The 21,400-nt window shown below is 42.4% G+C and overlaps 1 protein-coding gene across 5 annotated transcripts in view; it reads left to right on the top strand.

Annotated features, from left to right (window-relative positions):
• VEZT (vezatin, adherens junctions transmembrane protein) overlaps positions 1-21,400 on the top strand; it is a 227,366-nt gene that overhangs the window by 198,221 nt on the left and 7,745 nt on the right. For all 5 annotated transcript variants that reach the window (XM_053716889.1, XM_053716887.1, XM_053716888.1 and 2 more), the window contains exon 10: positions 5,642-5,742. In XM_053716889.1, coding sequence (XP_053572864.1) covers positions 5,642-5,742 — 101 coding nt within the window. The remainder of the gene's footprint in view (positions 1-5,641; positions 5,743-21,400) is intronic.

Here is a 21,400-nt window from a genome sequence, read left to right as displayed (position 1 = left end):
GGTTCTCAGATTCTGTTATTGATACTCTTGTTCAGGCCAGAAAGCCTGTAACTAGAAAAATTTACCACAAAATATGGAAAAAATATATCTGTTGGTGTGAATCTAAAGGATTCCCTTGGAACAAGGTAAAGATTCCTAAGATTCTATCCTTTCTTCAAGAAGGATTGGAGAAAGGATTATCGGCAAGTTCCTTGAAGGGACAGATTTCTGCCTTGTCTGTGTTACTTCACAAAAAGCTGGCAGCTGTGCCAGATGTTCAAGCCTTTGTTCAGGCTCTGGTTAGAATCAAGCCTGTTTACAAACCTTTGACTCCTCCTTGGAGTCTCAACTTAGTTCTTTCAGTTCTTCAGGGGGTTCCGTTTGAACCCTTGCATTCCGTTGATATTAAGTTATTATCTTGGAAAGTTTTGTTTTTGGTTGCAATTTCTTCTGCTAGAAGAGTTTCAGAATTATCTGCTCTGCAGTGTTCTCCTCCTTATCTGGTTTTCCATGCAGATAAGGTGGTTTTACGTACTAAACCTGGTTTTCTTCCGAAAGTTGTTTCTAACAAAAACATTAACCAGGAGATAGTCGTGCCTTCTTTGTGTCCGAATCCAGTTTCAAAGAAGGAACGTTTGTTGCACAATTTGGATGTTGTTCGCGCTCTAAAATTCTATTTAGATGCTACAAAGGATTTTAGACAAACATCTTCCTTGTTTGTTGTTTATTCTGGTAAAAGGAGAGGTCAAAAAGCAACTTCTACCTCTCTCTCTTTTTGGATTAAAAGCATCATCAGATTGGCTTATGAGACTGCCGGACGGCAGCCTCCTGAAAGAATCACAGCTCATTCCACTAGGGCTGTGGCTTCCACATGGGCCTTCAAGAACGAGGCTTCTGTTGATCAGATATGTAGGGCAGCGACTTGGTCTTCACTGCACACTTTTACCAAATTTTACAAGTTTGATACTTTTGCTTCTTCTGAGGCTATTTTTGGGAGAAAGGTTTTGCAAACCGTGGTGCCTTCCATTTAGGTGACCTGATTTGCTCCCTCCCTTCATCCGTGTCCTAAAGCTTTGGTATTGGTTCCCACAAGTAAGGATGACGCCGTGGACCGGACACACCTATGTTGGAGAAAACAGAATTTATGTTTACCTGATAAATTACTTTCTCCAACGGTGTGTCCGGTCCACGGCCCGCCCTGGTTTTTTAATCAGGTCTGATAATTTATTTTCTTTAACTACAGTCACCACGGTATCATATGGTTTCTCCTATGCAAATATTCCTCCTTTACGTCGGTCGAATGACTGGGGTAGGCGGAGCCTAGGAGGGATCATGTGACCAGCTTTGCTGGGCTCTTTGCCATTTCCTGTTGGGGAAGAGAATATCCCACAAGTAAGGATGACGCCGTGGACCGGACACACCGTTGGAGAAAGTAATTTATCAGGTAAACATAAATTCTGTTTTTTTACATAGAGATTATCAGGTGATATTTTTCTGTCAGCTTTTTATAGTTATGCTGCATCACTTTCAAGTGATTTAGCCTTTGAGTATTATGTCCCTTTAAAGTTTTATCGGCTAAAACAGGTTATTCACAAGGCTTACTTGGTGTCGGGAAAGTCACCTCCTAAACGTATCACAGCTCATTCCTCTAGATCAGTTGCTACTTTGGGTGCTTTCAAAAATGAAACATCATTGGAACAGATTTGTAAAGCTGCAACATGGTCTTTTTTTACATACTTTTGCAAAATGTTACCATTTTTGATGTTTTTGCTTCTTCGGAAGACAGTTTTGGCAGGAAAGTCCATTTAGGTCGCAGTGTCTGGCAAATAGGAATTGCCTGGTTTTGTCCCACCCTTTACTTTTCGTGGACTCCACAGCTTGGGGATTTAAATCCCAAACGTCAAGGGTCGTGGATTCTTACCATCATATGAAAGAAAACTAAATTTATGCTTACCTGATAAATTATTTTCTTTCAGGATAGTGAGAATCCTCTAAACCCTGCCAAGTTTAATTTTATTTTTGATGGCAGTTTTTTTATTTGCACCTCTATACACTCTGCTTTGTCTTTCCCACCTATCTATCTTCTATCCTCTACTCGACTATACATTAAGCTGAGTAGTAGAGGGGGTTGCTCTTGTTGTTTGGGGTTCTTTGCCGCCTCCTAGTAGCGGGAATTCAATCCCATACATCAAGGCTTGTGGACTTTTACCAACCTGAAAGGAAATCATTTATCAGATAAGCATACATTTTGTTGCATGGGCAGGCAGTAAAGCTGCTAATTTGTTGTTCCCCTATGTCAATAGAACATTTAATAAAACTGCTTAAAGTAAGGAACAGGCAAGGGGTGGCACATAAGCACACACAGGGTGTGCAAAAGTCTAAGGACTATGGGAGTCTGCGCATATGAAGCAGTGAATCCTGACAAGTGCACTTCCAGTTCTCTGAATTAGAAAACCTCTTAAAGAGACAGGAAAACCCAGATTTTTCTTCTATGATTCAGATAGAACAATTTTATTTTTAAAGACACGATGAGTCCACGGATTTCATCCTTGTGGGATATTCACCTCCTGGTCAGCAGTAGGAGGCAAAGAGCACCACAGACAGCTCCTCCCCTCCCTCCCACCCCAGTCATTCTCTTTGTCTACGTTAGTGATAGGAAGAGGCAAAGTGAGGTGTTAGATTAGATTCTTCAATCAAGAGTTTATTATTTTTAAATTAGTTCCAGAGTGTGCTGCTTTGTTCTAGGGTTTAGCCGTAGTCCATATCAGTCTCTACAGTAGAGCTTTTGGTGGCTTTAAAGCAATGGGAACTTGTGGGGCATAATTCTCACTGTGCCTCCCGTACATTGATGCTGCCCTTATCCTGATGGCCTAAGCAAACTTACCTCAGGCTTTATCTTTATCCACAGGGCTATGGGAGGGAGAGGACCTCCTAAACCTGCTGATCAGCCCTGCTGTTTGACAGATTTTAAAGGTAAGTGCTGACTTTTATTCTGGGTCTGAGGTAAAGAAAGAATTCAGGACAGAAGAAGTGGAGCACTATACTGGGACACATATCTCCTATGTATGTATGAAAGGGGATCCTGTGACAGCTTATTACTATCAGGCACTGGGGCTGAGAGAGAATAGAAGATGGCTTATCTGGCAACAGACGCCAGCCTTCTAGGGAAGCAGTCTGGAGCTCCCTAAGGGTTTAGAGGGTTTGCACTCAGTCAGAGTTTGTATTTCCTATACACATTCTGGAACTGAGAGCGATCTACAATGTGCTTTTGGTCTGGCCTCAGTTAAGCTTGGCCCAGTTTATCTGGTTCCAGTCAATCTACATTTCGTCAGTGGCTTACATCAATCATCAGGGGAGTTCCTTACCGATGACCTGTTGGCGAGCCACATCCCGGAGGTGGAACATTTGAGAGGTGGATTTCCTGAGCAGGCAGTCCTTTCATCTAGGGGAGTGGGAACTCCATCAGGAAGTTTTCTCCCGCTTTTCCTCCGTTTGCTTTTCTTTCTCGGGCCATTGCTCAAATCAAGCAGGAGAGGACTTCGGTGATCCTCATAGCACTGACTTTGCCTTGTAGGATTTGGTATGCAGATCTGGTGGACATGTCATCTCTGCCACCTTGGGGGCTTCTGTTGAGAAGGGACATTCTAATTCAAGGCTCATTCTTCACTCAAATCTGGTTTATCTGAAGCTGACTGCTTGGAGATTGAACACTTATTTTTATCCAAGCGGGGTTTTTCTGACTCGGTCATTGTGACCATGATTCAGGCTCGAAAGCCTGTTACTAGTCAATTTTATCTTAAGATATGGTGTTAATATCTCTATTGGGTGATTCCATGGGCTACTCATGGAGTAGATAGGATTCCTAGAATTTTGTCTTTTCTCCAAGAGGGTTTGGAGGAAGGTTTATCATCAAGTTCCCTAAGGGGTAACAGTTCTCTTTTTTGTTACACAAACTCTGGTTGATGTTACAGATGTACAATCATTTTGTCAGGCCTTGGTCAGGATCAGGCCTGTGTTCATACAGTTACTCCTCCATGGAGTTTGAATCTAGTTTTCAGAGTTCTTCAAGGGTCTCCGTTTGAGCCTATTCTTTCCTTTAGATATTGAGTTATCATCTTGGAAAGTTGTATTTCTTGTTGCTATTTCTTCTGTTCGGAGAGTGTCAGAGCTCTTGGCTTCTCAGTATGAGTCTCCTTATCTTATTTCCATTCAGATAAGGTAGTTTTATGTACTACAATTAGGATTTCTTCCTAACGGTTGTTTCTGGTTGGAGCATTAATCAGGAGATTGTTGTTCTTTTCTTGTGTCCTTATCCTTTTTCTCAGAAGGAAGGACTTCTGTTCAATTTGGACGTGGTCTGTGCTTTAAAAAAGTTTCTTTACAGGCTACTAAGGCCTTTAGTCAGTCGTCTTCTTTGTTTATCGTTTTCTATGGGAAACGTAAGGGTCAGAAAGCTATGGCTACCTCTCTTTCTTTTTGGTTGAAGAGTATCATCCGTTTTGCATATGAGCAGCCTCCTGAAAGAGTTACGGCTCATTCCGCTAGGGCTGTTGCTTCCTCATGGGCATTCAAAAATGAAGCTTCTGTAGAACAGATTTGCAAGGCTGCAACTTGGTCTTCTCTTCACACTTTTTCTAAATTTTACAAATTGTATACTTTTGCCTCGGCTGAGGCTGCTTTTGGGAGAAAGGTTCTTCAAGCAGTGGTGCCTTCCGTTTAGGTTCCCTGTCTTGTCCCTCCCTTTTCATCCGTGTTCTCTAGCTTTGGTATTGTATCCCACAAGTAAGGATGAAATCTGTGGACTCATCGTGTCTTTAAAAAGAAAAGAAAATTGATGCTTACCTGATAAATTTATTTCTTTTTAGACACGATGAGTCCACGGCCCGTTCTCTGAGACAGGTTATTATTTTTTGTAAACTTCAGACACCTCTGCACCTTGGCTTTTCCTTTCTCTTCCTAACTTCGGTTGAGTGACTGGAGAGTGGGAGGGAGGGGAGGAGCTGTTTGGCAGCTCTGCTGTGGTGCTCTTTGCCTCCTCCTGCTGACCAGGAGGTGAATATCCCACAAGTAAGGATGAAATCCGTGGACTCATCGTGTCTAAAAAGAAATAAATTTATCAGGTAAGCATACATTTTCTTTTTTCTATTTTACTAATTCTAATTCTAATTTACTTCCTTTATCAAATTTGCTTTGCTCACATGGTATTCTTTGTAGTAGAGTGTACCTAGGTAGGTAGCGTGTGCGTGTGGAGCATTGTATGGCAGCAGTTTGTGCAATCACTGCTGCCATCTAGTGGTTTTACAAATGTATAATATTGTTAAAAGCATTCTTGCGAAATTGCTATTGTATAGTGCTCTAGAGACGTGCTTGCTCCCGAACCCGCTTTTTAACACAGGATATCAATAAAACAAAGTCAATTTAATAACAGAAATAAAACAGAAATTGTTTTAAAATATTATTCTCAATTTAAATAGTGAAAGAAAATTTTGAGTTTCATGTCCCTTTAATTTTCAGGATTAGATAACAGGAAAAGGGGGCAAAATAAAGTAATTATACTACAAATGGTTTTACTAATTATATTTAAACATTTTATATTAGCGTTTCAGAGGGGTTTATGTCCCTTTTAATTTGGCTTTATATATGTTTGTTTTATTCCTCTTAGATATTCCAAACTCGGCGTGTGAAAATTCCCATTGTCCTGTGATGCCTATCGTGGTTCCTTCATTATGTATTGAAGACAAGGATCCAGTCCCTGAAGAACAGGTGAAGAGCAACCATTTGGTAGAGACAGCAGTCTGTCCCTGGAAGTCTGGAGACACCAATGTTTCATTATGTTGTATTTTGTTCATTATAAATGTATTGTGTGTAAAGTGAATGTAAACTAACGATGTTCGGAATCCTCCTGAGCATTTCTGTAGTGCGTCTTAATGTAATCGCTATGATGTTTTTAATACCCAAACTACAGATTCGGCAATATATATAATTATAATTTTATACCGCTTGCGTTGAGACTCCTCCCCGATGATACTTCTTTGTTCTGCAGTGTGTGAGCGGGCTCCCAGAAAACTATGCGCCAGCGCATGCATTAACCTCCGCTCTCTGGTCATTGAAACATAGGGCTCGATTTACCAAAGCCCTACGGCTGCAAGTTCTCACAAGAACTTGCTCGCCGTAATTTATCAAGCAGCGGTCACCAGACCGCCACTTCCTTAACCTCTTCGCCACCTCTAAAGTGGCGAAATTCAATCTCCGCGGTCCAGTCCGACAGAGGAGATTGACAGCTCCTGCCCGTGCATGATTGGCTGTGCGTGGGCAGAGGGGGGATTGCACGCGAGCGCAAAATTGCGCTTGTGTGCAATGTTGATTACCTGCGGGTAATTTCGCCCCGCCACAGGCGAGCTGAGGCATACAGGGGCACGTATACATGCCCCTGTACGCCTCAGCTTTGATAAATCTAGCACATAGTATTCAATAAATGAATACATTCATTGAATACTACGATCAGAGAGCGCAGCAGCAGAGTTGATATCGCCGTAACGCATGTGCATTGTGTGAACGTGCATCTACACTCTATCGGAATTATTTTGCTTAGCGCATGCGCAGAACTAACGCACAACGTTTCAGGAAAGGGGTGAGATCAATTATTGGGAATTAGATTTGTGATGAAGAGTCAGTCAAAAAGGCAGTATAATGGGTGGAGGAACTGGGCAAAGCGCGACAGGATTAAAAGTTAAAATTTGGCTAAATTATTCATTTGTAAAAAAAATTATGAATTAAAGTATGCCTAATTTGGCAAAAAGATTACCATGCCGTTACCGGATGCACTAGAGTTTACATTCACTTTAGATAGTTAAACAGTTGAGGGTGACCACAGTGACTGCTGATTGTACCTTTTTGTAGCACTGAGGAACGTTCATCTAGGTTCTTTCATAATATAATACCCTTGCTTCCTTGTTAAGAATTAAACCTTAAAGGGACATTACCCAAAGTTTTTCTTTCATAATTCAGAGATAGAGCATGCAATTTTAAGCAACTTTCTAATTTACTTCTATTATCAATTTTTCTTCGTTCTCTTGCTATCTTTATTTGAAAAGCAGGAATGTAAAGCTTAGGAGCCGGCGCATTTTAGGTTCAGCACCCTGGTTAGTGCCTGCTTATTGGTGGCTACATTTAGCCTGCTTTTCAAATAAAGATAGCAAGAGAATGAAGAAAATGTTGATACTAGGAGTAAATTAGAGTGTTGCTTAAAATTGCATGCTCTATCTGAATCATTGAATACAAAATTTGGGTTTAGTGTCCCTTTAATGCAAGAAATTTAATTTCTTATGTTCTTCAGTAGGGACAAGGCAATTCAAACTTTACAGATTTGTTTTTCTTCTACATTTAAATTAAATCTATTTAAGTTTTCGTACATAAACTGTATGGTAATAGGCAATGGTCTACTTAGAATGAACCTATGTACCAGGTATCATTCACTGTCAAGAAGGAAAATTTTTATACGAACTGTTAAGAGGTGCATGCTACATTAATGTCAGTTTAAGGTGTGGTCTGCCGGCAGTAGTTTGGGCAGCCCTGCTGTAAGTTATCATATACACATTATTTCATTGTTTTTACTGAACTTTTAATGCTGTACTTAGCACCACAATGACGAAACCGGCTTCCTCCAATAATGGCGTGGCCTCACGAGCTGGACGCCTTGGGGTGCACGCCATGATTGGAGGAAGCCGGTTTCGTCATTGCTGTGCTAAGTACAGAGGATCGCCAGTCTGGGTTTCCTAAAGAAAAAGGTAAGGTAAACAAAATGCTGCAATGTAAAGTTTAATGAATGAAAATGCCCCTGTATTTAATAGTATTTTCTCTTGTTAAGTGTAGTCAGTCCACGGGTCATCCATTACTTATGGAATATATCTCTTCCTAACAGGAAGCTGCAAGAGGATCACCCAAGCAGAGCTGCTATATAGCTCCTCCCCTCACATGTCATATTCAGTCATTCTCTTGCAGCCTAACTAAAGATAGGTCGCTGTGAGAGGTCTGTGGTGTTTTTTAACTTAGTTTATTTCTTCAATCAAAAGGTTTGTTATTTTAAATGGCACCGGAGTGTGCTTTTTGTTCTCAGGCAGCATTAGAAGAAGAATCTGCCTGCGTTTTCTATGATCTTAGCAGACGTAACTAAGATCCACTGGCTGTTCTCATCTGTGGAGTGAGGTAACTTCAGAAAAGGGGAATAGCATGCAGGGCCCCCCTGCAAATGAGGTATGTGCAGTAAATTATTTTTCTGAGGAATGGAATTGACTGAGAAAATACTGCTGATACCAATGTAACGTAAGTTCAGCCTTAAATGCAGTGATAGCGACTGGTATTAGGCTGATGAGTGTGTGTACACTGAATGTATTTTTCTAAGGAATGGAATTGACTCTGAAAATACTGTTAATACTGAAATAATGTATGAGCTTTAACTGCAGTAAAAGTGACTGGTAGCAGGCTTATTAATAACACTTCATAACTTTTCAAATGTATGTTTAAAACGTTTACTGGCATGTTAATCATTTTTTGTGATGTACTTGGTGATAAAACTTATTGGGGCATGATTTTTACCACATGGCCATCTTTGTTTTCTGCATAGAAACAGTTATCTGAGCTTCCCCACTGTTGTAATATGAGTGGGAGGAGCCTATTTTAGTGCTTTTTTGCGCAGTAAAAATTCAGTCACAATCTGTCTACTTCATCCTCCATGATCCAGATCGTCTCTAGAGAGCTCAGGGGTCTTCAAAATTCATTTTGAGGGAGGTAATCAGTCACAGCAGACCTGTGACAGTGTGTTTTGACTGTGATAAAAACGTTAATAATTAAATTGTTATCCGTTTTTGGGTATTAAGGGGTTAATCATCCATTTGCTGGTGGGTGCAATCCTTTGCTAACTTAATACATTTACTGTGAAAAATTGGTTGCTATAACTATTTTGGTTCATTGTTATTTCAACTGTGACAGCTTTTTGTGCTTCTTAAAGGCACAGTAGCGTTTTTTATATTGCTTGTAAATTTATTTAGAAAAGTATTTCCAAGCTTGCTAGTCTCATTGCTAGTCTGTTTAAACATGTCTGACACAGATGAATCTCTTTGTTCACTATGTTTAAAGGCCAATGTGGAGCCCAATAGAAATTTGTGTACTAAATGCATTGATGTTACTTTAAATAAAAATCAATCTTTACATGTAAAGAAATTATCACCAGACAACGAGGGGGAAGTTATGCCGACTAACTCTCCTCACGTGTCAGTACCTTCGCCTCCCGCTCAGGAGGTGCGTGATTTTGTGGCGCCAAGTACATCAGGGAGGCCCTTACAAATCACTTTGCAAGACATGGCTACTGTTATGACAGAAGTATTATCTAAATTGCCAGAATTAAGAGGCAAGCGCGATAGCTCTGGGTTAAGGACAGAGCGCGCGGATGAGGTGAGAGCCATGTCAGATACTGCGTCACAGTTTGCAGAACATGAAGACGGAGAGCTTCATTCTGTGGGTGACGGATCTGATCCAGGGAGACTGGATTCAGAGATTTCTAATTTTAAATTTAAGCTTGAGAACCTCCGCATGTTGCTAGGGGAGGTATTAGCGGCTCTGAATGATTGTAACACGGTTGCAATTCCAGAAAAATTATGTAGGTTGGATAGATACTATGCGGTACCGGTGTGTACTGACGTGTTTCCTATACCTAAAAGGCTTACAGAGATTATTAGCAAGGAGTGGGATAGACCTGGTGTGCCTTTTTCCCCTCCTCCCATATTTAGGAAAATGTTTCCTATAGACGCCACCACACGAGACTTATGGCAGACGGTCCCTAAGGTGGAGGGAGCAGTTTCTACTTTAGCTAAGCGTACCACTATCCCGGTGGAGGATAGTTGTGCCTTTTCAGATCCAATGGATAAGAAATTAGAGGGTTACCTTAAGAAAATGTTTGTTCAACAAGGTTTTATCTTACAGCCCCTTGCATGCATTGCGCCTGTCACTGCTGCGGCGGCATTCTGGTTTGAGTCTCTGGAAGAGGCCATTCGCACAGCTCCATTGGATGAAATTATGAACAAGAGCGCTATGGCTTAAATCCTGGTCAGCTGACGTGACTTCTAAATCTAAATTGCTTAATATTCCTTTCAAAGGGCAGACCTTATTCGGGCCCGGCTTGAAAGAAATTATTGCTGACATTACGGGAGGTAAGGGCCATGCTCTACCTCAGGACAGGGCCAAATCAAAGGCCAAACAGTCTAATTTTCGTGCCTTTCGTAACTTCAAGGCAGGAGCAGCATCAACTTCCTCCGCTCCAAAACAGGAAGGAGCTGTTGCTCGTTACAGGCACGGCTGGAAAGTTAACCAGTCCTGGAACAAGGGCAAGCAGGCCAAGAAACCTGCTGCTGCCCCTAAGACAGCATGAAGAGAGGGCCCCCTATCCGGAAACGAATCTAGTGGGGGGCAGACTTTCTCTCTTCGCCCAGGCTTGGGCAAGAGATGTCCAGGATCCCTGGGCGTTGGAGATCATATCTCAGGGATATCTCCTGGACTTCAAAACTTCTCCTCCACGAGGGAGATTTCATCTTTCAAGGTTATCAGCAAACCAAATAAAGGAAGAGGAGTTTCTACGCTGTGTACAAGACCTCTTACTAATGGGGGTGATCCACCCAGTTCCGCGGACGGAACACGGGCAAGGATTCTATTCAAATCTATTTGTGGTTCCCAAGAAAGAGGGAACCTTCAGACCAATCTTGGACTTAAAAATCCTAAACAAAAAAAAAAGAGTCCTAAGAGTTCCATCATTCAAAATGGAAACTATTCGAACCATCCTTCCCATGATCCAAGAGGGTCAGTACATGACCACAGTGGACTTAAAGGATGCCTACCTTCACATACCGATTCACAAGGATCATTATCAGTACCTAAGATTTGCTTTACTAGACAGGCATTACCAGTTTGTAGCTCTTCCCTTCGGATTAGCTACGGCTCCAAGAATCTTTACAAAAGTTCTGGGCTCACTTCTGGCGGTACTAAGACCGCGAGGCATAGCGGTGACTCCGTACCTAGACGACATTGTGATACAAGCGTCAAGTTTTCAAACTGCCAAGTCTCATACAGAGATAGTTCTGGCATTTCTGAGGTCGCATGGGTGGAAGGTGAACGTGGAAAAGAGTTCTCTATTACCACTTACAAGGGTTCCCTTTCTAGGGACTCTTATAGATTCTGTAGAGATGAAAATTTACCTGACAGAGGCCAGGTTATCAAAACTTCTAAATGCTTGCCGTGTCCTTCATTCCATTCCACACCCGTCAGTAGCTCAGTGCATGGAAGTAATCGGCTTAATGGTAGCGGCAATGGACATAGTACCATTTGCGCGCCTGCATCTCAGACCGCTGCAATTGTGCATGCTAAGTCAGTGGAACGGGGATTACTCAGATTTGTCCCCCCTACTAAATCTGGATCAAGAGACCAGAGATTCTCTTCTATGGTGGCTTTCTCGGCCACATCTGTCCAAGGGGATGACCTTTCGCAGGCCAGATTGGACGATTGTAACAACAGACGCCAGCCTTCTAGGCTGGGGCGCAGTCTGGAACTCCCTGAAGGCTCAGGGATTATGGACTCAGGAGGAGAAACTCCTCCCAATAAATATTCTGGAATTAAGAGCAATATTCAATGCTCTCCTAGCTTGGCCTCAGTTAGCAACTCTGAGGTTCATCAGATTTCAGTCGGACAACATCACGACTGTGGCTTACATCAACCATCAAGGGGGAACCAGAAGTTCCCTAGCGATGTTGGAAGTCTCAAAGATAATTCGCTGGGCAGAGTCTCACTCTTGCCACCTGTCAGCGATTTACATCCCAGGCGTGGAGAACTGGGAGGCGGATTTTCTAAGTCGCCAGACTTTTCATCCGGGGGAGTGGGAACTTCATCCGGAGGTCTTTGCTCAACTGATTCATCGTTGGGGCAAACCAGATCTGGATCTCATGGCGTCTCGCCAGAACGCCAAGCTTCCTTTTTACGGATCCAGGTCCAGGGACCCGGGAGTGGTGCTGATAGATGCTCTGACAGCCCCTTGGGTCTTCAACATGGCTTATGTGTTTCCACCATTTCCGATGCTTCCTCGTTTGATTGCCAAGATCAAACAGGAGAGAGCTTCAGTGATTCTAATAGCGCCTGCGTGGCCACGCAGTACCTGGTATGCAGACCTAGTGGACATGTCGTCCTGTCCACCATGGTCTCTGCCTCTGAGACAGGACCTTCTAATTCAGGGTCCTTTCAACCATCCAAATCTAATTTCTCTGAGGCTGACTGCATGGAGATTGACCGCTTGATTCTATCAAAGCGTGGCTTCTCGGAGTCGGTTATTGATACCTTAATACAGGCTAGGAAACCTGTTACCAGAAAAATTTACCATAAGATATGGCGTAAATATTTATATTGGTGCGAATCCAAGTGTTACTCATGGAGTAAGGTTAGGATTCCTAGGATATTGTCCTTTCTACAAGAGGGTTTAGAAAAGGGCTTATCTGCTAGTTCGTTAAAGGGACAGATTTCTGCTCTGTCTATTCTTCTACACAAACGTCTGGCTGAAGTTCCAGACGTTCAGGCTTTTTGTCAGGCTTTAGCTAGGATTAAGCCTGTGTTTAAGACTGTTGCTCCACCGTGGAGCTTAAACTTAGTTCTTAACGTTCTTCAAGGCGTTCCATTTGAACCCCTTCATTCCATTGATATCAAGCTGTTATCCTGGAAGGTTCTGTTTTTGATGGCTATTTCCTCGGCTCGATGAGTCTCTGAGTTATCTGCCTTACATTGTGATTCTCCTTATCTGATTTTTCATTCAGACAAGGTAGTTCTGCGTACTAAACCTGGGTTCTTACCTAAGGTAGTTACTAACAGGAATATCAATCAAGAGATTGTTGTTCCATCACTGTGTTCAAAGAAGGAACGACTTTTGCATAATCTGGACGTAGTCCGTGCCCTGAAGTTCTATTTGCAGGCAACTAAAGATTTTCGTCAAACTTCTTCCCTGTTTGTCGTTTACTCTGGACAGAGAAGAGGTCAAAAGGCTTCGGCTACCTCTCTCTCTTTTTGGCTTCGTAGCATAATACGTTTAGCCTATGAGACTGCTGGACAGCAGCCTCCTGAAAGGATTACAGCTCATTCTACTAGAGCTGTGGCTTCCACCTGGGCCTTTAAAAATGAGGCCTCTGTTGAACAGATTTGCAAGGCTGCAACTTGGTCTTCACTTCACACTTTTTCAAATTTTTACAAATTTGACACTTTTGCTTCTTCGGAGGCTATTTTTGGGAGAAAGGTACTTCAGGCAGTGGTTCCTTCTGTTTAATGTTCCTGCCTTGTCCCTCCCTTCATCCGTGTACTTTAGCTTTGGTATTGGTATTCCATAAGTAATGGATGACCCGTTGACTGACTACACTTAACAAGAGAAAACATAATTTATGCTTACCTGATAAATTTATTTCTCTTGTAGTGTAGTCAGTCCACGGCCCGCCCTGTCTTTAAGGCAGATCTACATTTTAATTAAAACTCCAGTCACCACTGCACCCTATGGTTTCTCCTTTCTCGTCTGGTTTTGGTCGAATGACTGAATATGACATGTGAGGGGAGGAGCTATATAGCAGCTCTGCTTGGGTGATCCTCTTGCAGCTTCCTGTTAGGAAGAGATATATTCCATAAGTAATGGATGACCCGTGGACTGACTACACTACAAGAGAAATAAATTTATCAGGTAAGCATAAATTATGTTTTTAATAACCGGGCACTCTTACATGGAATTGAATCTTTCATGATTCAATCAGAAAATGTAATTCTAAAATTCTTTGTTTTCTTGGTATCCTTTGTTAAAGAGAATAATTAGGTAATATGTCTTGAGCACTATATGGCAACAGTTTTTTTTGTTGTTGTTTTTTTTAACGTATAACATTGCACACAATGCTTTTCCTTAATAGATACCATGGACCATTTAATACAGTAGAATTACGTAATTAACAAATGCATTGTAAAAAGACACTGCAATAGCACTTATTCAAATTCAATACATTCCTCTGCCCCCTGTAGCATGTGACAAATACCAGTGAATCAGAGACTCATATATGTACACACTGGATTCTTACACATGCTCACTAACAGCTGGTGTCTAAGAAAGTGTGCAAATAAAAAGACTGTGCACAATTTGATAAAGGAAGTAAATAATAAAAAAATAAAAAAATTATAATAATTGTATGTTCCATCTGGAACATATAAGTTTAATGTCCATTTAACACTGATTGTTGCTGTTGGATAGAATCTCAATTTATATGTACTTCCATAGAGAATTATATGCTAGGCCATCTTTCACATTTTTCTGGGTCTGGAAAATCAATGTTTGAGTACTATACTATATGTTTCTTGGAAACTATACATTTTCCCTCGTTGTGTAAGCTCACAACTGGGATATATACATTTATACAGTTACAGAAGGAATGGTTAAACACAGAGAGATGCTAGCTGATGATCCTTGATTGATATCTTCTTTTTTGTTAAACTTTCAGACCCTAAAATATCCATCTGTAAATTCATTGGCTTGGCTTACCTGAGCCAATGCTTATCAGGTGAGACCCATCTCAGAAAGGGGCATAGTAAGAAAGAAAGCCACACTCCCTTTTACTCATACAAGGATGGTCTGGCAAATTCCTCATTTCTATTTCTTTCCTTCATATGTTAGACAGAGCTGGGTTCCCTCTCACTTCACTTTACTGTTATATTGGCATACTGGTATAGATGGAGGCCTGCTTCTCAGGCTGGCTTAGTTGTTGCCTCCAACGTAGCCGAGGGTTATACTTTTGGACTCTTCCATATTCCCCATGACTTCATCTAGGTAAGAGTCATGTCAGAGCATCTGTGCTCTAAATTCACATTGAGTAAACTAGGAGGGCTTAGTTTGCCAGCATCTGCTACAGGGTCGCTACTGTATATGAACAGTTTGAATTATTCTGGCAAAACTATTGAAGAGAACCTTTTTCAAGAAGTGCTTTTGTGTTTACTTTACACATTTTGCTGTCTTACTCCTCCAGAGTTTGACATCTCTTCCCTTGGTAGCAGCAATTTATCATTGAGCACAGTCTGTCATATGTCACAGTGAAATATCATCAGGCTCATCAGAATATGTAAGCAGATTTCCTGACAGAGATTCTATGAACGGAGTAGCAGTTGCACAGAGAAATATGCCTCAGGAAAATGGGGGTTTTCAATGATATGCATGGCCAGCAGTCACAAGCATCAGATCAGTCACTACCTCAGTCGTTGGTCTTTTCCAGAGTCCATGGTAATTGTTTTCGTCCAGTTGTGGAACCTCAGTCTAGGAATATCTCCGTCATCCAAAAAAAGTACTGCATAGACAAGACATATCTTTTCTCCAGGGATCTGTACTCTTCTTCAAGCTAGGAATCAATCCGCTTCTATTATAGAATTTGGAATATTCTTTTTCATTTTGAAGAAAAACATATCTGTTGAGAAATTGCATCTTTGTTACCCTTTTCAGTTTTTTTTCTTTTCTTCACAATGGCTTTCTGCAAAGCTTTTCTTTAGCCACACATAATGTACAAGTTTCATCAATATCTGCAGTATCCGGGCAAGATAAGCTCAATATACCATAGTGATATTATTTTTTTCAGGCTCTGTCTTGCATTCCACCAGTTTCCAGTCCTCGAATTTCATCATGCAATTTGCTTTTTATACTTTGGTGTTTTAATGGAAATCCCATTTGAGCGTCTGAAGTCTGCTTCCCTATGGAACTTGACTCTCAAAACCATATTTCTCTTGTAAGGTGTATCCAGTCCACGGGTTCATCCATTACTTGTGGGATATTCTCCTTCCCAACAGGAAGTTGCAAGAGGACACCCACAGCAGAGCTGTCTATATAGCTCCTCCCCTAACCCCCACCTCCAGTCATTCTCTTGCAACTCTCGACAAGATAGGAAGTCTCAAGAGATATGTGGTGAGTTAGTGTAGTTTTACCTTCAATCAAGAGTTTGTTATTTTTAAACGGTACCGGCGTTATACTGTTTTACTCTCAGGCAGAAATTAGAAGAAGAATTCTGCCTGGAGGTTGATGATCTTAGCGGTTTGTAACTAAGGTCCATTGCTGTTCTCACACATAACTGAAGAGTATGGGAAAACTTCAGTTGGGGGAACGGTCTGCAGATTACCTGCTTTCAGGTATGTTCAGTATTTTTATTTCTAGAGAGATGAATAAGTTCTAGAAAATGCTGACAGAGCCTTGTGTATTTGAGGTAAGCTAGATGCAGTGATTTAACAACGACTGGGATCATGCTTACAAAACAGGGTAATACTCATATTACTTAGTGACAAAACGTTTACATGTTTTCATAAATAGAACATTTTTTCTCTGAGGGAGATGTCTTTATTTGGGGCCTAGTTTTCCACAAGGCTTGTCAGATACTCCTAGGAATATTTTCTTAAGGCCCCTCTGACATCCAGTACATGGTGGGAGGGGCCTATTTTCGCGCTCTAGATGCGCAGTTTCCTTCAGACTGAGACATCCAGCTTCCCTAGAGGAGTCCTCTGGCATCTGAGGACCATCATAAAGGGTTTATTTCTTCACTAAATCGTATTTGAGGGCAGGTAGGAGCCTCAGCAGAGCTGTGGCAAGGTGCTCAACTGTCTTTTACTGGTGGTTGACTTTTTTTAAATCCGGTTTGGGGGCTAAGGGGTTAATCATCCATTTGCAAGTGTGTGCAATGTTGTTTTAGTCCCTTACACATACTGTAAAAAATTCGAAGACTTTACTATATTTTTACACTGTTTTGCAGTTTAAGTGCTAGTTTTTTTCTCTTAAAGGCACAGTAACGTTTTTGTTTAATTGCTGTTTCACCTTTATTAAAGTGTTTTCCAAGCTTGCTTGTCTCATTACTAGTCTGTTAAACATGTCTGACATAGAGGAAACTCCTTGTTCAATATGTTTGGAAGCCATTGTGGAACCCCCTCTTAGAATGTGTACCAAATGTACTGAAATTTCTATAAACTATAAAGACCATATTATGGCGCTTAAAGATTTATCTCCAGAGGATTCTCTGACTAAAAAAAGGGAGATTATGCCATCTAGCTCTCCCTATGTGTCAGAACCTATAACTCCCGCTCAAGTGACGCCAAGTACATCTAGCGCGTCTAATTCTTTTACCTTACAGGACATGGCGGCAGTTATGAATGCTACCCTCTCAGAGGTATTGTCCAAACTGCCAGGGTTACAAGGAAAGCGAGACAGCTCTGGGGCTAGAACAAATACAGAGCTTTCTGACGCTTTAATACCTTTCTCTGATATACCCTCACAATACTCAGAAGCCGAGGCAGGAGAGCTTCTATCTGTGGGTGACATTTCAGGTTCAGGGAAGGCGTTGCTTCAGTCTGATTCTGAAATGTCAGCGTTTAAATTTAAGCTTGAACACCTCCGCTTATTGCTTAGGGAGGTTTTAGCGACTCTGGATGACTGTGAACCCGTTGTAGTTCCAGAGAAATTGTGTAAGATGGACAAATACTTTGCAGTGCCTGTTTACACTGATGTTTTTCCAGTCCCTAAGAGGTTTTCGGAAATTATTTCTAAGGAATGGGATAGACCAGGTGTGCCGTTCTCTCCCCCTCCTGCTTTTAAAAAGATGTTTCCCATAGATGCCGCCATACGGGACTCGTGGCAGACGGTCTCTAAGGTGGAGGGAGCAGTCTCTACCCTAGCTAAGCGTAGAACTATCCCAGTCGAGGACAGTTGTGCTTTCCTAGATCCTATGGATAAAAAATTGGAGGGTCTCCTTAAGAAAATTTTTATACATCAAGGTTTTATTCTCCAGCCTCTTGCATGCATTGCCCCAGTTACTGCTGCAGCGGCTTTCTGGTTCTAGTCTCTTGAGGAGGCTCTACAGGTGGAAACCCCGTTAGATGATATTTTAGACAGCATTAAAGCTCTTAAGTTAGCTAATTCCTTTATCTCTGACGCCGTTTTTCATTTAACCAAGCTAACGGCTAAGAATTCAGGTTTTGCCATTCTGGCGCGTAGGGCGCTATGGTTTAAGTCCTGGTCAGCAGACGTTACTTCAAAGTCTAAGCTTCTTAACATCCCCTTCAAGGGACAGACCCTTTTCGGGCCTGGTCTGAAGGAGATATTACTGGAGGAAAAGGTCACGCCCTTCCTCAGGATAAGTCCAATAAGTTAAGGACTAAACAGAATAATTTTCGTTCCTTTCGAAACTTCAAGAGTGGCGCAGCTTCAACTTCCTCTAATGCAAAACAAGAGGGAAATTTTGCCCAGTTGAAACCAGTCTGGAGACCTAACCAGGCTTGGAACAAGGGGAAGCAGGCCAAAAAACCTGCTGCTGCCTCTAAGACAGCATGAAGGAGTAGCCCCCTATCCGGGACCGGATCTAGTAGGGGGCAGACTTTCTCTCTTCGCTCAGGCTTGGGCAAGAGACATCCAGGATCCCTGGGCACTAGAGATTGTTTCCCAGGGATATCTTCTGGAATTCAAAGGTTCATCTCCAAAGGGGAGATTTCACCTCTCACAACTATCTGCAAACAAGAGAGAGGCATTCTTACGTTGCGTTCAAGACCTTCTGGTTATGGGAGTGATCCACCCAGTTCCAAGGGAGGAAAAGGGGCAGGGTTTCTATTCAAACCTGTTTATAGTTCCCAAAAAAGAGGGAACGTTCAGACCAATCTTGGATCTCAAGATACTAAACAAATTTCTCAGGGTCCCATCTTTCAAGATGGAGACAATCCAAACCATCCTCCCTATGATCCAGGAGGGTCAATATATCACTACCGTGGACTTAAAGGATGCTTATCTCCACATTCCAATTCACAGAGATCATCATCAGTTCCTCAGGTTCGCCTTCCTAGACAGGCATTACCAGTTTGTGGCTCTTCCCTTCGGGTTAGCCATGGCGCCAAGAATCTTTACGAAGGTTCTAGGGTCTCTACTGACAGTTCTAAGGCCGCGGGGCATAGCAGTGGCTCCTTACCTAGACGACATCCTGATCCAGGCGTCGACTTTTCAAATCGCCAAGTCCCATACGGACATTGTTCTGGCCTTTCTGAGGTCTCACGGGTGGAAGGTGAACAGAGAAAAGAGTTCACTCTCCCCTCGCACAACAGTTTCCTTCCTAGGGACTCTGATAGATTCACTATAAATGAATTTTTTTCTGACAGAGGTCAGGATATCAAAGCTTCTAACTTCTTGCCGTGCTCTTCATTCCACTTCTCCTCCGTCAGTGGCTCAGTGTATGGAAATGATCGGCCTGATGGTAGCGGCAATGGACATAGTTCTGTTTGCCCGTCTACATCTCAGACCCCTGCAACTTTGCATGCTCAATCAGTGGGATGGGGACTACACAGATTTGTCTCCTCTGTTAAATCTGGATCAAGAGACCAGGGATTCTCTGGTGGTTATCTCAGGTCCATCTGTCCAGGGGAATGAGTTTCCGCAGGCCAGAGTGGACTATAGTAACGACAGATGCCAGCCTTCTGGGCTGGAGCACAGTCTGGAATTCCCTGAACGCTCAGGGTTGTGGACTCAGGAGGAGGCCCTCCTTCCAATAAACATTCTGGAGCTAAGAGCGATATTCAATGCTCTTCAGGCTTGGCCTCAACTGGCTGCGGTCAGGTTCATCCGATTTCAGTCGGACAATATCACGACTGTAGCCTATATAAACCATCAGGGGCGAACAAGGAGTCCCTTGGCAATGATGGAGGTTTCCAAGATAATTCTTTGGGCAGAGGTTCACTCTTGCCATCTCTCAGCTATCCATATCCCAGGAGTAGAGAACTGGGAGGCGGACTTTCTAAGTCGGCAGACTTTTCATCCGGGGGAGTGGGAGCTCCATCCGGAGGTTTTTGCCCAGCTGATTCAACTATGGGGCACACCAGAACTGGATCTGATGGCGTCTTGTCAGAACGCCAAGCTTCCTCGTTATGGGTCCAGGTCAAGGGATCCCCAGGCAACGCTGATAGATGCTCTAGCAGTGCCCTGGTCCTTCAGCCTGGCTTATGTGTTTCCACCATTTCCTCTCCTCCCTCATCTGATTGCCAAGATCAAGCAGGAGAGAGCTTCAGTGATTTTGATAGCTTCTGCGTGGCCACGCAGGACTTGGTATGCAGATCTGGTGGACATGTCATCCTTTCCACCATGGACTCTGCCGCTGAGGCAGGACCTTCTACTCCAAGGTCCATTCAAACATCCAAATCTAATTTCTCTGCGTCTGACTGCTTGGAGATTGAACGCTTGATTTTATCAAAACGTGGTTTCTCTGAGTCGGTCATTGATACCTTGATTCAGGCCCGAAAGCCTGTCACCAGGAAAATCTATCATAAGATATGGTGTAAATATCTTCATTGGTGTGAATCCAAGGGTTACTCGTGGAGTAAGGTCAGGATTCCTAGGATATTATCTTTTCTCCAAGACGGATTGGTAAAGGGATTATCGGCTAGTTCCTTAAAGGGACAGATTTTTGCTCTGTCTATTCTTTTGCATAAGCATCTGGCTGATGTTCCAGACGTTCAGGCGTTTTGTCAGGCTTTGGTTAGAATCAGGCCTGTGTTTAAACCTGTTGCTCCGCCATGGAGTTTAAATTTAGTTCTTAAAGTTCTTCAAGGGGTTCCGTTTGAACCTTTGCATTCCATAGATATCAAGCTTTTATCTTGGAAAGTTCTGTTCCTAGTAGCTATCTCTTCGGCTCGAAGAGTTTCAGAGTTATCTGCCTTACAGTGTCATTCCCCTTATCTGATTTTCCATGCAGATAAGGTAGTTTTGCGTACCAAACCTGGGTTTCTTCCTAATGTGGTATCTAATAAGAATATCAATCAGGAAATTGTTGTTCCGTCACTGTGTCCTAATCCTTCTTCAAAGAAGGAACGTCTGTTACACAATCTTGACGTGGTTCGTGCTTTAAAGTTTTATTTGCAAGCTACTAAGGATTTTCGTCAAACATCTGCATTGTTTGTTGTCTATTCTGGAAAGAGGAGAGGCCAAAAGGCTTCGGCAACTTCTCTTTCTTTTTGGCTGAGAAGCATAATCCGTTTAGTTTATGAGACTGCTGGCCTGCAGCCTCCTGAAAGAATTACAGCTCATTCCACTAGAGCGGTAGCTTCCACATGGGCTTTTAAAAATGAGGCCTCTGTTGAACAGATTTGTAAGGCGGCAACTTGGTCTTCGCTTCATAGTTTTTCTAAATTCTACAAATTTGATACTTTTGCTTCCTCGAAGGCTATTTTTGGGAGACAGGTCTTGCAGGCAGTGGTGCCTTCCGTTTAAGTTCCTGCCTTGTCCCTCCCTTCATCCGTGTCCTAAAGCTTTGGTATTGGTATCCCACAAGTAATGGATGAAGCCGTGAACTGGATACACCTTACAAGAGAAAACAAA

This window comes from Bombina bombina, chromosome 6 (assembly GCF_027579735.1).
Source record: "Bombina bombina isolate aBomBom1 chromosome 6, aBomBom1.pri, whole genome shotgun sequence".
NCBI lineage: Eukaryota > Metazoa > Chordata > Amphibia > Anura > Bombinatoridae > Bombina > Bombina bombina.
The sequence above is the reverse complement of the archived record's forward strand: the minus strand, read 5'-3'. Positions and strand labels throughout refer to the sequence as shown.